This window comes from Carcharodon carcharias, chromosome 12 (genome assembly GCF_017639515.1).
Source record: "Carcharodon carcharias isolate sCarCar2 chromosome 12, sCarCar2.pri, whole genome shotgun sequence".
Taxonomy (NCBI): domain Eukaryota; kingdom Metazoa; phylum Chordata; class Chondrichthyes; order Lamniformes; family Lamnidae; genus Carcharodon; species Carcharodon carcharias.
The window spans coordinates 112,496,716-112,514,210 of record NC_054478.1 but is presented as its reverse complement, the minus strand read 5'-3'; the positions used below and the strand labels follow the sequence as shown (position 1 = coordinate 112,514,210).

Sequence of the window (17,495 nt, the reverse complement as noted above, 5' to 3'; positions counted from 1 at the left end):
ATGGGGGTAGAGAACATTGCGGCGGACCTCGGCTGTGTCCAAAAGGTATTCCAGTCAGACATCACTGGATCTTGGTGCAACATGCTTCTTCTCTTTGGGAGCCATGTCCTCCATGGAGCAGTCTTGGGCTGCAGACAATGAAAAATGTGTATGCAGCTGCCATTTAAATATGGAGACCAGAGTGAGGAAGTGGTGATCTTATGGTGGGGAGAGTGAATCAGAGGCTGCCAGCCTGTGATCCGGCATGGTTCCCATGCGTGCATAATTAATGTGCTGGGAAGCGGACGATGTGGCATGAAAACCTGTCATTGCGGCCAGTGGGTAGAATGCCATTTCTCATGCCCACTGCTGCACCTGGTGCAATCAGGGGAAAATTCCGCCCGTCAGGTCATCAGCAAATATCACTTATTGCTCAGTAGCCACCCTTTGATTTGCGACACTCATTTTCAAATGCAGCTGGCACAGCAGAGTGCCAGAGAGTAAGGCATCATGACAGTTGTTAGGACACATGCATGATTTGATGCCTATTGTTACAAACCAGCTGGACATTGAAAGCGTTGAAAGAGTAGAAAGAGTAAATTACAAGAATTAAATTAAAAGAATTAAAAGAGTAGAAAGAGTTTGTTTTTTTAATTTTTGGGGAAAAAGGCATTGCTGGCAAGGCCAACATTTATTGCCCCATCAATAATTGCCCTTGAGAAAGGGGTGGTAAACTACCTTTTGTTAACTGCTCCAGTCCATGTGGTGTAGTGTTGTTTGGGAGTGAGATCCAGGATTTCAACCCAGTGAGAGTAAAGGAACTGCAATACAGTCCCAAGTCAGGCTGGTGTGCAACTTAGAGAGGAACTTGTGGGTGGTGGTGTTGCTGTCATGTGCGTGTCGCCCTTGTCCTTCTAGGTAATAGAGGTTGTGGGTTTGAAAGGTGATGTCAAAAAGAGCCTTGGCAGCATTTGGGGAAAATATAATCATTGCTGGTGGATCACTATTCACCTTTTGAACCACATTTTCAGAGGCAACTCAAAAACATCAATAAATACGAAAATAAGCCAGGCACTCTTATTTCAAAATGTGAGAGCATGAGCAGCAAGACAATAATTCAATTGGATGAAGAAACACATTCATTCCACAGACTGTTCACAAACTAACCTAGCAATAATCCAATCTCTTCATTATTCGGGGGAAATTTCTGCATAAACACTGTGCTCCCAAAAAAAAAACGAGCACACTTCAGAATATTCATCTGACCTCAGTTATGTAAGAAAGTCTGTTCCAATATTAGAGATCTTACAGGCTGGAGATGGGAGAATGAAGCCTTATCATACGAGTTTTTCTAAAATGTATTCTTTTAGACGATAAGACGTAGGAGCAGAAATAGGCCATTCGGCCCATCGGGTCTGCTCCGCCATTCAATGAGATCATGGCTGATCTGATAATCCTCAATTTCACTTTCCTGCCTTTACCCCATAGCCCTTGATTCCCTTACTGATTAAAAATCTGTCTATCTTAGCCTTGAATATGCTTAACGACCCAGCCTCTACAGCCCTCTGTGGTAAAGAATTCCACAGATTCACTACCCTCTGAGAAAAGAAATTCCTCCTCATTTCTATCTTAAATGGGCGACCCCTTACTCTGAGATTATGCCCTCTGGTCCTAGACTCTCCCACAAGGGGAAACAACCTTTCAGAATCTACCCTGACAAACCTCCTAAGAATCTTATGTTTCAATAAGGTCACCTCTCATTCTTCTAAACTCCATTCTCCTAAACTCCATTTCTCTAAACTCCCTCTCTGGCCCTTTATCATCCCCTTTCTCAGTTTTGACCTTTAACCCTTTGCCCTCAGGGAAAATATAGCAAAATATTACTTTTGATTCTTGTTGCTGTTTTCTACATCTTTTATTGTTTCTATTGTTCTCTTACTTATTTTAATATTCACAGTAGTTGTTCCAGACAGCAGCACAAGACTTCCAGGAGGACTATGGAAACACTTTGAGGATGTCCTCAAAGCATCCATGAAGACCCTAGCTTGTGACTGACTGAAATGGAGAAGGGTCATTTGGGAAGGCACCGGGCACATCAAGAGAATTCATCGGGAACGTGCAGAGGCAAAGCGGAGGCATTGAAGAGAATGCACAAACCTCCAAACACCTCATCTGCCTCACCCTACATGCACCATCTACCCTGCAGGTGGCAGATTCTATAGATTGCACATTGGATTTATCAACCATCTCATTACCCATCGAGCCAGAGTGGAAGCAAGTTACCCTCAATCATGAGAGATTGTCTAAAAAAATTATAAAACAATGCAGTAAAATTTATATATAAGACTGATTAAATTACATGAGCCAAGTATGGTATACATTTATATTATGTAACACCCCTCATAATATGACTGCAGATGAAGGCATTAGTACCATCAGATTGATGTTTGTCATGATATTATCACATGAAGGACTTTGGGAGAGAATGATACAGGAACCTGGGGCTTGATATTATGGACCCAGCTAAGCATGTTTTCGGTGGGGTTGGGGGAGGGGGGGGGGGCAACATAAAACATGACATATGGGTAGCCCAACGACTTCCCACCCTCCTCTGACCAAGTCCCCGTAATATGGGGGGGTGTGGGTGAGATTTTTTTAAATTCATTTACTGGATGTGGGCGCCGCTGGCTAGGCCAGCATTTATTGCCCGTCCCTAGTTGCCCTTGAGAAGGTAACGGTGAGCTGCTTTCTTGAACTGCTGCAGTCCATGTAGTTACACCTACAGTGCTGTTAGGATTTCAAGATTTTGACCCTGCGACAGTAAATGAGCAGCGATATATTTCCAAGTCAGGATGGTGAGTGACTTGGAAGGGAACTTCCAGCTGGTGGTGACCCATTCTTCTGCTGCCCTTGTCCTTCCAGGTGATAGTGGTTGTGGGTTTGGAAAGTGCTTTCTAAGGGGCCTTGGTGAATTCCTGCATCAGCATTCCTGTGACCTGCATCATACGATGCTCACTAACCCGCTTACCCTTAGGCAGGCCACATAGTTAGTGGCCACTTAAGGACCTCAATCAGCCTGCTGAGCAGTGGAAGGCATGTGAAAGTGGGAAGACTGTTTCCTTCACCAAAGGTGTCCTGTGCACATCAGGGGCATCCCCCACCCCCTGGGAACCCCTCCCCCGAAGATCATATCCCCCTTTCTGCCTCTTTGCCTAACCTCTAAAACCCACATCCCCAACCTTTTACTCCCCTCCTTAGGGTGCCCAATTCCTCCACACCCAAGTAACTCCAGGCCTTACCTTGTCTGATATCCACTTCTTCATGGGCCTCCTCGTGGGCCCAGCAGCACCCACTAATCTCTTTTGGTGCTATTGGGACTGCAAGAGCTGCCGGTCAATCAGATTGGCCAGCAGCTCTCAAGGGTGGGACTTCTACTGAGAGGCGGAAGTGCAACCTACAGCTTGTTTAAGCCACCCCCAGCCTATCATCACTGCAGGGCAGCCTTTCTTAACGTTAGTTGGTTTTCAACAGACTTTTCTTGAGGAAGTGAGCAGTATGCCAAGCCCCCACCTCACCAACAACCACCACACCGAACCCCCCCCACCTCCACCTCCGCCACCAAGAAGACTAAACTCATGATTTTACATCAGCCACATGTGTAAAAGGCCATAATCAAACCTACACTCTCAGGTATGTTTGTGCTTATTTTGGCCAGATCGCAAGCAAAACTAAGTGGTCACACCAAACTATTTATGACAAATAGGGCTGACATTGGTTCCATGGCTCTTCCAGAAATACCTTGTTTGAACAACAATTAAAATGACATGAAAGCAAAAGGGAAAGAATTATTAACGCATCAAGCAAGCATTTTTCAGGTTTTTCTACATTGAATGTAACTTGTGTCTTGTTGAATTTTACTGATTGAATTGTTAGAATAATAAAGTACAGTGCAGAGAGGCTTTTCTGCCCAGCATATAAACATTTCACATGTGTGAAGTGGTGAAACATTTGCTGAGTTATTAAACTAACAGTGAGCTCAAAATGGGAAATGAATGTAAGGAAAATTCAGTGTTTATGCCAGGGGCTCCTAAACCGTGGGTTGCAACCCCATTGGAATAAAGGGACGAGCATTTAGTGTTGTGAGTTCAGAGGCAGCAAAGGCAACTATCAAGTGTAAACTCTGGCCGGAACATGTAGTTTTTTTCCACAAATGGCTAGGCAATGTGAGAGCCTTTTATTATCCTGATTGGTCATTCTTTTGGTGCCCTGATTGGCTGTTCAATTCAGCGCTCTGAATGGCTAACTGGGGACTTTCATGGACATGCTCATAATGGAGGAGGTACTTTGAATGCACAACATAGCGAATAGTGGAACAGTCCTGAGATCAGTGCCAAGGCTCCATTACATGCTTAGCTTGAGACCCTATTAGAGCTTTCAAATTGGCTTTGTCCTGCTTTTTTGTGACAGGATATACCTGGGCAATTTTCCACGTTGGGTTTAGCAGTTTATTCCAGCTCAAGCATAAATTAACATTCAATTTTAAACATTTGCCTACCTTTTCCCAATATATAAGCTTTATGATTTACAGGCCAAATTCAACAATGATTTGGTGCCAAATTATCACAGCTACAGTCCTTCATGTTGTTCCCAATCCAAATTGCACTGCTTTGATGCAGCATAAAACAAAATTGGATTGTCCTCAAGTACCATGCAGGAAAAGAATTTCCCTAGGAAAGTACTTTGACTTCTGGGAAATACAGTGAATTTTGGGAAAATAGCGATTTCTTGAAAATTATAGTGATTTCTGGGAGAATACAGGGAACTCTGCGAAAGTACAGTGATCTCTTGGAGGGTACTGTGATGACATTTGACCTGGTAGCAGTACAGGAATGGAAACTTGTAATTTCTTTAAAATGTTGTGGAATCTGGAATTGTCTTTACGAATGTTTGAAAAGGACTTTTAAGAGTTTACATCAGATTAAAAGGGGTCAATTGTAATTTTCTTGAATAATAAGAAATATTGGTCCTTGTGACCTGGCAACTCTTGACCTGAAGCAGTACCAACAGGCAGGAAGTAAAGATATAAAATTCTGTGTAGCCACCCACAGAAAAGATAGACAAAGAAGTCACTGCTGTATGAGAGCTGGAGGGAGATGGCAATCAGCACACAGAAAGCAGGCAGAAACAGGAGGAGGAGCACTTTAAATTCTTGTGAGGGGAAGAAACAAATCTCCCTCAGGAAGCAGACAGTTTTTTGGTTTTGCAGAAAAGGAGGCAGGAGGCAATATGCAAGCTGGCTAACAAAGGTCTAAAACATCGAAGGCTGTTTGAATAGCTCAGAGACATTAAGAGCTGGGTGTTTTCCCAGAAGTGACCAAACCATGAACCTGGATGTTATTGGCTGGTTGGTTGAAAAGGAACTCTGCAAGGCTGCACCACTAAGACTGTTGCAACTTGGTGGAGAGAAGGTTTCATAGAAGTGTGCCTTGCTGACGATAATAATACTGGTGAAACTTGGAGGTGAAAGCTATTGTCAGCCAGGACTCCTGTCCTGTGTGAATAAAGAACAGCATACAGTGAAATGTGTAACTATGTTTTGTTTCAGAGACAGTGGGTGGAATTTTCCGTGTGCGCTGGTGTTGGGCAACATGGCGAGAAGCCAAAAATCAGCTTCATGATGTCAAGAAACCAATTTGCAATCATCCCTTAGCCCGTTGATGGCGGGCTGTGTTTCCTGCCATTGGACGTTGGAAACCTCATTGTAATATATCTGCATATCATTAGAAGGGCAGCCTGCTGGAATCATTCCCCCCCCCCCACCCCCCACCCCACCCTCCCACCTTCCTCCCATGCTGGATCATCTGCCCATGTTTCACAACTGCACATAAGTGAATTGCACCTGGTGAGCTGCACTTTGTTCAGGACTTCGAGGTTTGTTTGCCTATCCTGCTTCAGGCAATACTTGCAGTCATCAGCACCAGGCTTCACAGACAGCACTACATCACTTTTAGCGGGGGCTCATGGGCAGGTCTCTACCTACCAGACCAACCGTAAGTCAGGGGTGGCTTTGTACAACTGCAGGGCTAGGGCTTGCTTGGGGAAGGGGGAGAAGTGCTTTCAGGCAAGGGAAGAGGTTGCAGGGTAAGGGCTGCACTGGGGAAGGGGGGGGGGGGGGTGGGATCCCGGGGGGGTGGGATCCCAGGGTCTGTGTGGGGGCACAATTTGACCTGTGCAAGTGGCCTGAAGATGGTGAGGGCTGAGGAGACAGCCTCCAGAGCAGATGAGGCCAGATGGAGATGTGAGAGTTTATGTGTGAGAATGGGTGGTGATGTCCCTTGAGCTGGCAGTGAGTGAGATGCCAGAGAATGTATGATGGGCTTGAGTATCAGAGTTTAGAGTGATGAGATGGTTGCTTACCCTGGCAGCACAGATGAGGTCATTCATCCTCTATCTGCACTGGATGGTCAACCACTTCTGTGCAGCATTGGCACTTGAAGGGTTCTCAAAATTCCCACATTTTTCATATCATCAACAAGGATATGACTTTTGGACTTTTATGGCAGAGGACCCAACTGCTGGATTAAGTGTAGCACCCTGCAGACAGGAGGCTAGACCCATGAAGGCCTGGGATTGGACATGCCCGGGCTTGTTGAGTGCAGTATGGATTGTTGCCTGGAACCAGACAATGAGAGGAGACAGAATACGCATTCTTCCCTTTCAAACAATCAACCCAGAGAAAGACTTCATCTTACATGAAACTAAAGCCCATCAAAATTTTGCATAAATAGTCGCTACTAACTACTAAGGCAGGAAGGCAGCAATCAATGCAATTATGCAAAGCCATCAATAATCCACATATACAATGGCTTTCAGTTCAAGACTAGTTACGGGGACAGGAAGACAATGATAAACATCATGCAAGCCCATTAAAAACAACAAGACAACAATCACCTGAAGAAGCCCACATCAGACAAAGAACTAACCTTGATTTGGTTTCAGATAAGAAATTCAAAAAAACAGTATAACTGGGCCACCAGTTACGAAGGGGGTGAGCAGTTTTGGAGTGGTTGAACCAGAGTTTAAGCAGGGAGAGGTAGCCAAGCCAAGCAGAGGGAGGAGATCTGCGGTTTGCAGGCCCGCAAGCAACATCACGGTGAGGGGCATGGGGTGGCAGTCTTCCTGTCCCCGTAACTAGTCTTGAACTGAAAGCCATTGTGTATGTGGAGTATTGATGGGTTCGCATAATTGCATTGATTGCTGCCATAGAACCATAGAACACTACAGCACAGAAAACAGGCCATTCGGCCCTTCTAGTCTGTGCCAAAATATTATTCTGCTAGTCCCATTGACCTGCACCTAGTCCATAACCCCCAAGACCTCTCCCATCCATGTATCTATCCAATTTATTCTTAAAACTTAAGAGTGACCCCGCATTTACCATGTCAGATGGCAGCTCGTTCCACACTCTCACCACTCTCTGAGTGAAGAAGTTCCCCCTAATGTTCCCCCTAAACCTTTCCCCTTTCACCCTAAAGCCATGTCCTCTCGTGTTTAACTCTCCTAATCTAAGTGGAAAGAGCCTACTCGCATTTACTCTGTCTATACACCTCATAATTTTGTAAACTTCTATCAAATCTTCCCTCATTCTTCTCTGCTCCAAGGAATAAAGTCCTAACCTGTTTAATCTTTCCATGTAACTCAACTCCTTAAGACCCGGCAACATCCTAGTAAATCTTCTCTGCACTGTCTCAATCTTACTGATATCCTTCCTGTAGTTAGGCGACCAGAACTGCACACAATACTCCATAGTTGGCCTCACCAATGTCTTATACAACCTCACCATAACATCCTAACTCCTATACTCAATACTTTGATTTATGAAGGCCAGTATGCCAAAAGCTTTCTTTACAACCTTGTCTACCTGTGACGCCACTTTCGGTGAATTATGTGTCTGAACTCCCTTTGTTCCTCTGCACTCTTCAGTGCCCTACTATTTACTGTGTATGTCCTACCTTGGTTTGACTTTCCAAAATGTAACACCTCACACTTTTCCGCATTAAATTCCATCTGCTATTTTCTGGCCCATTTTTCCAGTTGGTCCAGATCTCCCTGCAACTTTGAAAGCCTTCCTTGCTGTCCACAGTGCCTCCAATCTTAATGTCATCAGCAAACTTGCTGATCCAATTCACCACATTATCATCCAAATCATTGATATAGACAACAAACAACAATGGTTCCAGCACAGATCCCTGAGGCACACCACTAGTCACAGACCTCCAGTCTGAGAAGCAATCGTCCACTACCACTCTCTGTCTTCTCCCACATAGCCAATTTTGAATCCAGTTTACAACCTTTCCATGGATACAAAGTGTCTGAATCTTCTGAACTAACCTCCCATGTGGGACCTTGTCAAAGGCCTTTCTAAAGTCCATGTAGATAACATCCACAGCCTTTCCTTCATCTACTTTCTTGGTAACCTCCTCGAAAAACTCTACAAGGTTCATTAAACACGACCTACCATGCACAAAGCCATGCTGACTATCCTTAATCAGCCCTTGGCTGTCCAAATAATTATAGATCCGATCGCTCAGAACACCTTCCAATAATTTACCTACTACGCAGGCTCACTAGCCTGGTTTATTTTTGGAGCCTTTTTTAAACAAAGGAACAACATGAGCTACCCTCCAATCCTCTGGCACCTCATCCGTGGCTAAGGACATTTTAAATATTTCTGCCAGGGCCCCTGCAATTTCTACACTAGTCTCCCTCAAGGTCCGAGGGAATATCATGTTAGGCCCGGGGGATTTATCTACCTTTATTCACTGTAAGGCAGCAAGCACCTCCTCCTCTGTAATCTCTATATGTTCCATGACACTACTGCTTGTCTCCCTTCCTTCCTAATACACTATGCCAGTTTCCTGAGTAAATACTGATGCAAAAAATCTGTTTAAGATCTCCCCCATCTTGTGAGGCTCCACACATAGACAACCACTCTGATCTTCAAGGGGACCAATTGTGTCCCTTACTATCCTTTTACTCTTAATATACTTGTAGAAACCCTTCAGGTTTACCTTCACATTATCTGCCAAAGCAACCTCATGTCTTCTTTTTGCCTTCCTGAATTCCTTCTTTAGTATTTTCTTACATTTTCTATACTCTACAAGTACCTCATTTGCTCCTTGTTGCCTATACCTGCTATACACCTCTCTCCTCTTCTTAACTAGATCGCCAATATCCCTTGAAAACCAAGGTTCCCTATGCCTATTAACTTTGCCTTTAATCCTGACAGGTACATGCAAACTCTGCACTCTCAAAATTTCGCTTTGAATGCCTTCCACTTACTGAACACATCCTTGCCAGAAAACAACTTACCCCAATCCACTCTTCCTAGATCCTTTCTCATTTCCACAAAATTGGCCTTTCTCCAATTTAGAATCTCAATTCGAGGACCAGACTTATCCTTATCCATAATTAGCTTAAAACTAATGACATTGTGGTCACTGGACCCAAAATGTTCACCTACACATACTTCTATCACCTGACCTGTCTGGTTCCCCAGTAGGAGATCAAGTATTGCATCCTCTCTCGTTGGTACCTCTATATATTGATTTAGAAAACTTTCCTGAACACATTTGACAAACTCCAAGCCATCCAGCCCTTTTACAGTATGGGAGTCCAGTCAATATGTGGAATGTTCAAATCTCCTACTATTACAACTTTCTGTTTCTTACATCAGTCTGCTATCTCTCAAAAGATTTGCTCCTTCAATTCTCTCTGATTATTGGGCGGTCTATAATATAGCCCTATTAGTGTGGTCACACCTTTCCCATTCCTCAGCTCCACCCATTTAGCCTCTGTAGACGAGCCCTCCGGGCTGTCCTGCTTATGCACAGCTGTGATATTTTCCCTGACTAGTAATGCCACTCCTCCCCCTTTCATCCCTCCCCCTCTATCACGTCTGAAACAATGGAACCCCGGAACATTGAGCTGCTAGTCCTGCCCCTTCTGCAACCAAGTCTCACTAATAGCAATAATGTCGTAATCCCACGTGCCAATCCATGCCCTAAGCTCATCTGCCTTTCCGACAATACTGCTTGCATTGAAATAAATGCACCTTAGAACATTTCTATCATGTACAGACCCTTGATTTCTGTCTATTCATGCATTCCCTGCTTGACCTTTATTGTCCTCCACCTCACTATCTGCTCTAACACTCTGGTTCCCCTCCCCCTGAAAATCTAGTTTAAACGCCCTGGAGCAGCACTAGCAAACCTACCCGCAAGCATGTTAGTCTCCTTCCAGTTCAGGTGCAAACTGTCCCGTCGGAACAGATCCCACCTTCCCTGGAACAGAGCCCAACTGTCCAGAAACATGAAGCCCTCCCTCCTGCACCATCTCCTTAGCCACGTATTTATCTGCATTATCCTCCTATTTCTAGCCTTGCTAGCACGTGGCATGGGTAGCACTCCTGAGATCGCAACCCTGAAGGTCCTGTCCTTCAACTTTGCACCTAACTCCCTAAACTCTCTTTGCAGGACCTACTCCTCCTTCCTATCCATGTCATTGGTCCCTACATGGACCACGACATCTGGCTGCTCACCCTCCCTCCTGAGAATACTGAGAACTCAATCTGAGATATCGCGGACCCTGGCACTAGGGAGGCAACAGACCATCCGGGATTCTCGATCTCTCCCACAGAACCTCCTATCTGTCCCCCTAACTATTGAATTCCCTATCACTACTGCTCTCCTCTTTTCCCTCCCTCCTTTCTGAGCTGAGGGTCCAGCCTCGGTTCCAGAGACACGACCACTACAACTTGTCCCTGGTAGGTCGTCCCCACCAACAGTATCCAAAACGGTATATCTATTGTTGATGGAAATGGCCACAGGGGTGCTCTGCTCTGTCTACTCCACTTCCCTCTCTTGACATTCACCCAACTGCCTGCCTCCTGACTTTTAGGGGTGACTGTCTCCCTGAAACTCCTGTCTATTACTGCATCTGCCTCCAGAATGATCCAAAGTTCATCCAGCTCCAGCTCCAGTTCCCTAACTCGGCCTCTCAGGAGCTGCAGCTGGATGCACCTTTTGCAGGGACAATTGTGCTGTCCATGACTTCCCACATGCTGCATTCGGAGCACTCGACTGCCCCAACTGCTGCCTCCATTACCTACTCCTAATTTACTTAAAGGACTTTACCCAGCCCTACCCCACTGGGAGCAAACTCGTCTTCAGCCTCTGCTTGCCTAAGCCTTCCTGCCTTCCTGCCTTAGTAGTTAGTAACGATTATTTATGCAAGATTTTGATGGGCTTTAGTTTTGTATAAGATGAAGTCTTTCTCTGGGTTGATTGTTTTAAAGGAAATAATTCTGTCTCCTCTCATCTGGCTCCAGGCAACAATCCACACTGCACTCATCAAGCCCGGGCATGTCCAATCCCAGGCCTTCATGGGCCTAGCCTCCTGTCTGCAGGGTTCTACACTTAACCCAGCAGTTGGGTCCTCTGCTATAAAAGTCCAAAAGTCATATGCTTGTTGATGATATGAAAAATGTGGGAATTTTGAGAACCCTTCACACTGCTCACCACTGCCATCACCTATCAAGTGGTAATGTTGCTGCCCTCCGGCTGCCAGAATGTGGGTAGAGGACATCACGGAAGGCCTCCACAGTGTCCAAAAGGTGTTCAAGGGATGCATCACTAAACCAGGGGCTGCAGTCTTTTTTGCAGCAGTCCTGGGCTGGAAGCTGAGAGGTGTGCGTGCGGCTGTACTTTAAATGTTGCGCCCAGCGTGATGAAGCAGCAAGGTGGTGGCATGGCATGCGAATCAGATTCCGTCTGCCATCGAAAGTGTGTTTCCCTGGAATTCATAATTAATGCGACGGGTTTGGGATGGTACAGCATGAAAAGCCGTCATTGCGGCTGGTGGGTAAAATTTGCCTGCTACCGCACTTAGTGCAAACCTGGGACGATTCCGCCCAGCGTAACAACGATCTTTCTTCCAAAGGACAATCCCACACTGGAACAAACTGCCAAAGGAAATAGATCACAGCCCCGTCATTTAACTCTTTAAGACCCAAATTTAGTTTATTTCCATGGCCAGAATTTTTCGCTCGGCATGCAGGCATGTGCCCGACACACTCGAGCGTAAAATGACGCATGGTGACGTTAGGCAAGCGTCCCAACGTCATTGCGCACTCACGCGATAATTCAGTCGGTGGGCGCACGTAGGAGTCAGCAGTACACCTGCTGACAATTAAGTGGCCTATTAAGACCCTTAATCAACTAATTGATTGGAATTTTTCGTTGCCCATCCAACCATTTGGTTGGCAGGTGGGTGAAAAGGCCAAGCAACCTTTGCATTTTTGGCGAAACCTCATCCACAGGCAGGATGAGGTTTCGACCAGTGATTTAAAAAAAAACTTTTTACACTGATATTTAACATGTCTGTGCCCATGTGACCAAGTCAATGAGGGGCTATGTTTTCATTGTGTTAAAAATATTTATTTTTATTGAAGGAAATCTTGAGGCAGCTCTGTGCCTCAGGGAGCTTTTATTACGCACACCCATACGCATGCGCAAACTTCAGCGCTCGCCCTCCTCCCACCCCCAATCACGGCAATGCTGAGCGCTGCAGCACACGTTTCATACTGGCTGGCTGTTAATTGGCCAGCCAGCGTGAAATTGCGGTCCGGGCCTGATTGTGGGCAGCAGTCAGTTTCCCGGCTGCTCCCATTTAAAAGTTTTCATTATCAAGACTACCATCTCAGCAGGTCGCGCCTGGTTTAGCTAGCGTTAGCATGTAAATATTGGCAGAATACAGATATTTGGCTGTGATGTCTACACAGCTAAAGCAGAAATGTAGTGCCATATGTCTACGGGAAGTGATGCTGATTCTTGTGGTTGAGTTTGACATATCTTTGTTGTATCAGTTATTTACTTACTTTTTTATTGGAAGCATCGTTTGCCTGTCAATTCATGTTTAATTTACATTGGTTTTGATTCATAAAAGTTACAAAAAGTGAAATCTTGATGGTAATTTCTTCATTTGGGGGTCATTCAATAAATTTGATCAAGTTAGTTTATAGTTTCCCACGGGGATTGTAACAATACAATGATGTCTAGGTGAATACAGCGATCTTGAGGAAAGTTCTTCAATCTCACATTATTTTTTCCACATTATTTCTAAGGATAACTTGCCTTCAGGATCCATTTATAATTAGCCATTGTCCATGAGGGATGTAGGCATCTCTCGCTGTTCACTGCAATTCTGCGTGCCACTGTCATTTTTCCAGTTTCTAATGTTGTCCAGCCAATCAGCCCTACTCCAACCTAGCCTGTTCTTTCCCGATCTTTTACCTTCTATTGTCACCAATTGTCCCTGTCACTGTTTTCTACATCTTAACTTACTGTTGTTGTCTTACCAATATTGATATTTAGTTGCCCTGAACTTTAAAACAAAACGCAGGCAGTGCATTCGTATGCACGACTCTGTTTAGAATACATGAGCTAAGTATGATCTGCAAGTTGTGTTAATAAACACCATCCACAGTATAGTTGCATGTGCAGGCAACAATTGATGCCAGCCATAATGTTATTACATGACAGGTTTTGGGAGTGGATAATTGCACAATCTGGAGAATAAATTCCCACATAATTATATATTAACTAGGGTACAAGGCCAGATCCAAAGTCACATTATCTATATATGGACAAATTTATCTTCGCCAGTTTGAGAGCAGAGCCAGGTGGTTACACCAAACTATTTAAACAGATCTGGCTGACTTATGAGCTGTGAATGTTCCAAAACTGCTTTATTCAAACAACAACTAAAGTAGCATGGAGGCAAATGGAAAAGAATCAATGATGCATCAAATGTCTTTCAGGTATTTAACGACAATAAATACAACATGTGTTTTGTTGAATTTTGCTGATTTTTCAGTGTTGAATCATTAGAATAACAAAGTACAGCACATTGAGGCATTTCTGTCCAGTATATAAATACCAAACTGTGTGAAACAGCGAAACATTCAGTCAGTTACAAAACTAACTGTGAATTCAAAATGGGAAAGGCAAGGATAACTCTGAGTTATACATTGCATTAGAATTCTTCAACTAATAAGAGAAGTTATTAATTTCCAGCTCTGTATCTTTCCACAGATTATCTTTTACGAGGACAGGAACTTCCAGGGTCGTCGCTATGAGTGCAGTAGTGACTGTACTGACCTGTCTCCTTATTTCAGCCGCTGTAACTCTATCCGTGTCATGAGTGACTGGTGGGTGGTGTATGAGAGACCCAATTACATGGGATACCAGTATGTTCTGAGTAGGGGAGAATATCCTGACTACCAGCGCTGGATGGGATTCAATGACAGCATCAGGTCATGTCGCTCCTACCCATATGTAAGTGACTTTTGAAAATTTGCTTATTTCGCCCCAATGAAGGACTGGAAAATAACAACGCCGATCAATTAAGTTTATTGGTATCAACCATCAGATGTTTTCATGTGTACTAAAGCTTTGGTCAGAATTTTACACACCCAGCAGAAGGTGGTGTTGGGGGTGCAGGATTGGTTGATGTAATATTGTAAAATCAAGTAGGAAAGCAGGGGATGCCAATTAACAGCCAGTTAAGGGCTTCTTCGCACTGCTGCTGGTATTTTACAAGTGAGAAATGGGCACTTTACCATTGGGGAGGTTGTTCAGTAAAACCTGGAGTCCTCCCTGCTAACTCAAAGGGGTTTCCCTCCAGATCGGGTGCCTTGTGGCCCTTGGAAGTCCCCCCAGCACAGCAGGGGGCTGCCTGATTGGCCATGGCGATCTTCGACCATGCTTGGCCTGCTCTTTGGGCCTCCTTGAAGGCTGCTGGTCTGGAGCCTGTGGCAATCCAAGAGGGGTGGAAGCTATGTCTGCAGGCAGTTAATTGGCTGAACAAAGGACGAGAAAGGACTGCTGCAAGCTGGGATGAGATAGATGGAATCCGAGGAATCGTGTGTAGAGTATAACAACAGCATGGACTAGTAGGACTGGATGGTCTGCTTCTGTGCTGTATCATCTACCTAATTCCATGAATAATTTTACAATAATTATTTTTAACTGAAAGGCTAATGGTTAGATTGGAAGTTTAGAATGTGTAAATATCACTTTCAGTGAGACTTAGAACTCACTTAGACAGCTAATCATTGATGCCATTGTTCACACGCGCACTACAATTTTTAAAAAATTAAATGAGAGAGAAATATCATATGCTTAACATGGAAATTTTAAATAATGATAATGAAAATATCCTATCTGTGTGTGTCCATATACAATCAGTCATGAATTTGTTGTTCTAAACATTTCTCTGATTTCTGTATCAGTTTTCCCTTTTAGTCACTTGGTAATTTCCATTAGCAAATAATAACTGCTTAAAAGGATGTCACCGAGCCGTCTCTTGCTGCTCAGAAACATCTAGAACCTTCCTTACACTCTCTTCTAACCGGGGTGGGGGTGGGGGGGGGGGCTTTCTTTTGGAATACTAAAGATTGTTAGCTTTATTACAAATGTGATCTTTTATTTCTGTTACAGTACCAAGGTGGAAACTATAGAATGAGGACTTATGAGAGACCTGACTTTGGAGGACAGATGATGGAATTCATGGATGATTGTCCATCTGTCAATGATTGTTTCCGTTACCGTGACATTCACTCCTGCCAAGTGATGGACGGTTACTGGATCTTCTATGAACATCCCAACTACAGAGGCCGACAGTACTTCATGAGACCCGGTGAATACAGGAGATACGGTGACTGGGCCGGTTACAACTCAACCATTGGATCTTTCCGTCGTATGAGAGATTTTTAGATTGTTGCTTTAAAATATCATTTTTTCTCTCTGAAATATTCGTGAGAATAATAAAATATCCTCTACTTTGCTTACCATCTTGTGTTCTTATCATTAACTGTACAATTTTCATCAGAATACAATGATATCTCAGAATCACAGGCAGAGTATTTTACAAAATTGGTCTCAGCTGCCATTCAAGTGGAAAATAAATTCTACCCTGAAGATTTGATGTACTTAACTGCTGAAAAAGAAAATGAAGGTGTAAGGCACGATGAATGAATGCTTCTTTACCCCAGTGGAAATCAAAGCTGGTCAATTGTTCAGCTTTTACCTTCATTGAAAGCTGGCCAAAAGCTTAACAGTAAAAATGTAAAGAAGATTAAGTCAAGCTTCACTGTGCACACAGCTCCAGAAGAATGTGATTCTCTTGAACTTAAAATGTGGAAAATATCCGAAGATCTACCGGATTTCTGCTTTTGATCCTTATATAAGATCAATTATCCAAACTGCCAGCCATGCTGAAACTTGAGTAATTTTTCCAAAGCAAGAAGCTTCACTTTGACATCTAAATGTCCAATTACAGATTACATGTTTGCTGCAGATTATTAGAATATATTATTTTTATAACAATAGCCACATTGAAAACAGGACCAAATGGTAAGCAAGGACTGTGGCTAAAGACACACGAAGCATGGAAATGTGTACTAGAAATGTTGTTTTAGATTTAACAACGTGGGAAATAAAGTACTGAGGGTACATTAAACATGAGCATAAGCATTTGTTTTAATTGATGTGAAAAAGAGAACAAGGCAGGTACACGTGAATTTATTCTGCAAATAAAAACTGCAAACAAAAAAATGAAAACAAGTTGGAGAAATAAAGTGTGACTAAATGTGTTGGAGAAAATAAAAGCAGAAAGACGTAATGTTCAGTGTAATGAAAGAAATACAAACCCAAAAATTAAAGCACAGAAAAGTGCCACAATTTGCTGATGTAAAAAAGCAAGTTAGAAAATCAAGCGATGAAGTTGCAATGAGGTGTGAAAGGATTTGGAAGCTGCAGTCCTTTGCGTCACTCCCCTTCCTTCTAAAATAGCTTTTCATTGTTCTGTAGCTGCTTAAAACTGAGGTTTGGCTGTTTCTCAGAGAGAGAGAGAGCTGGAAAAATGGGAAAACAGTGTTTTTCCTGAGCCATCTTCGTACATCTTGTTGTGATATGATGTGCATATATCTTTAAAGAGACATACCTTAAACTGCTATCAATCTCTACCACAGACAGCTCCCAACAACTTCTAACAGCCAGAAGAAGGCTACAAAACATCTTTTTTCACTGCTTCATTTTCCCTTTAAAGTTTGGAGTCCATTCATACACCAAATTCACTGTTTTGTAGGCAGAGCTTAACCTAAACCTGGGAAACCAGAAATAGCTCAGCAGCACCACCATTGCATTCAGGCAATGACCTATGACCAGCTCAGACTATGGCCCCTTAAGGTACTGCAACTCAGGAAGGCAAACAAAGCCAGAATAGTTTGTGCTACCCCAGATAAGGTCCTAGTAACCCTAGTAATTCTGATTGAGTTTGCAGACACCAAGGAAAACCCGTGCTGGTTTAGAAAACAAGTGCTGTCTGGGTGTGATTTTCTTGGAGCTGTATATGTGGGCTTCATCCATTCATTTTCACTGAAGTTGTGGATTGCT

General features: G+C 43.7%; 1 protein-coding gene across 1 annotated transcript; it reads left to right on the top strand.

Annotated features, from left to right (window-relative positions):
* Nucleotides 1-15,815, top strand: LOC121284711 (gamma-crystallin S-1-like). Its single transcript, XM_041200265.1, has 3 exons — nt 1-45; nt 14,115-14,375; nt 15,540-15,815. Exons 1-3 carry the CDS (start codon nt 1-3, stop codon nt 15,813-15,815), a joined length of 582 nt encoding a protein of 193 aa, XP_041056199.1.
* The last annotated feature ends 1,680 nt before the right edge of the window (nt 15,816-17,495 follow it).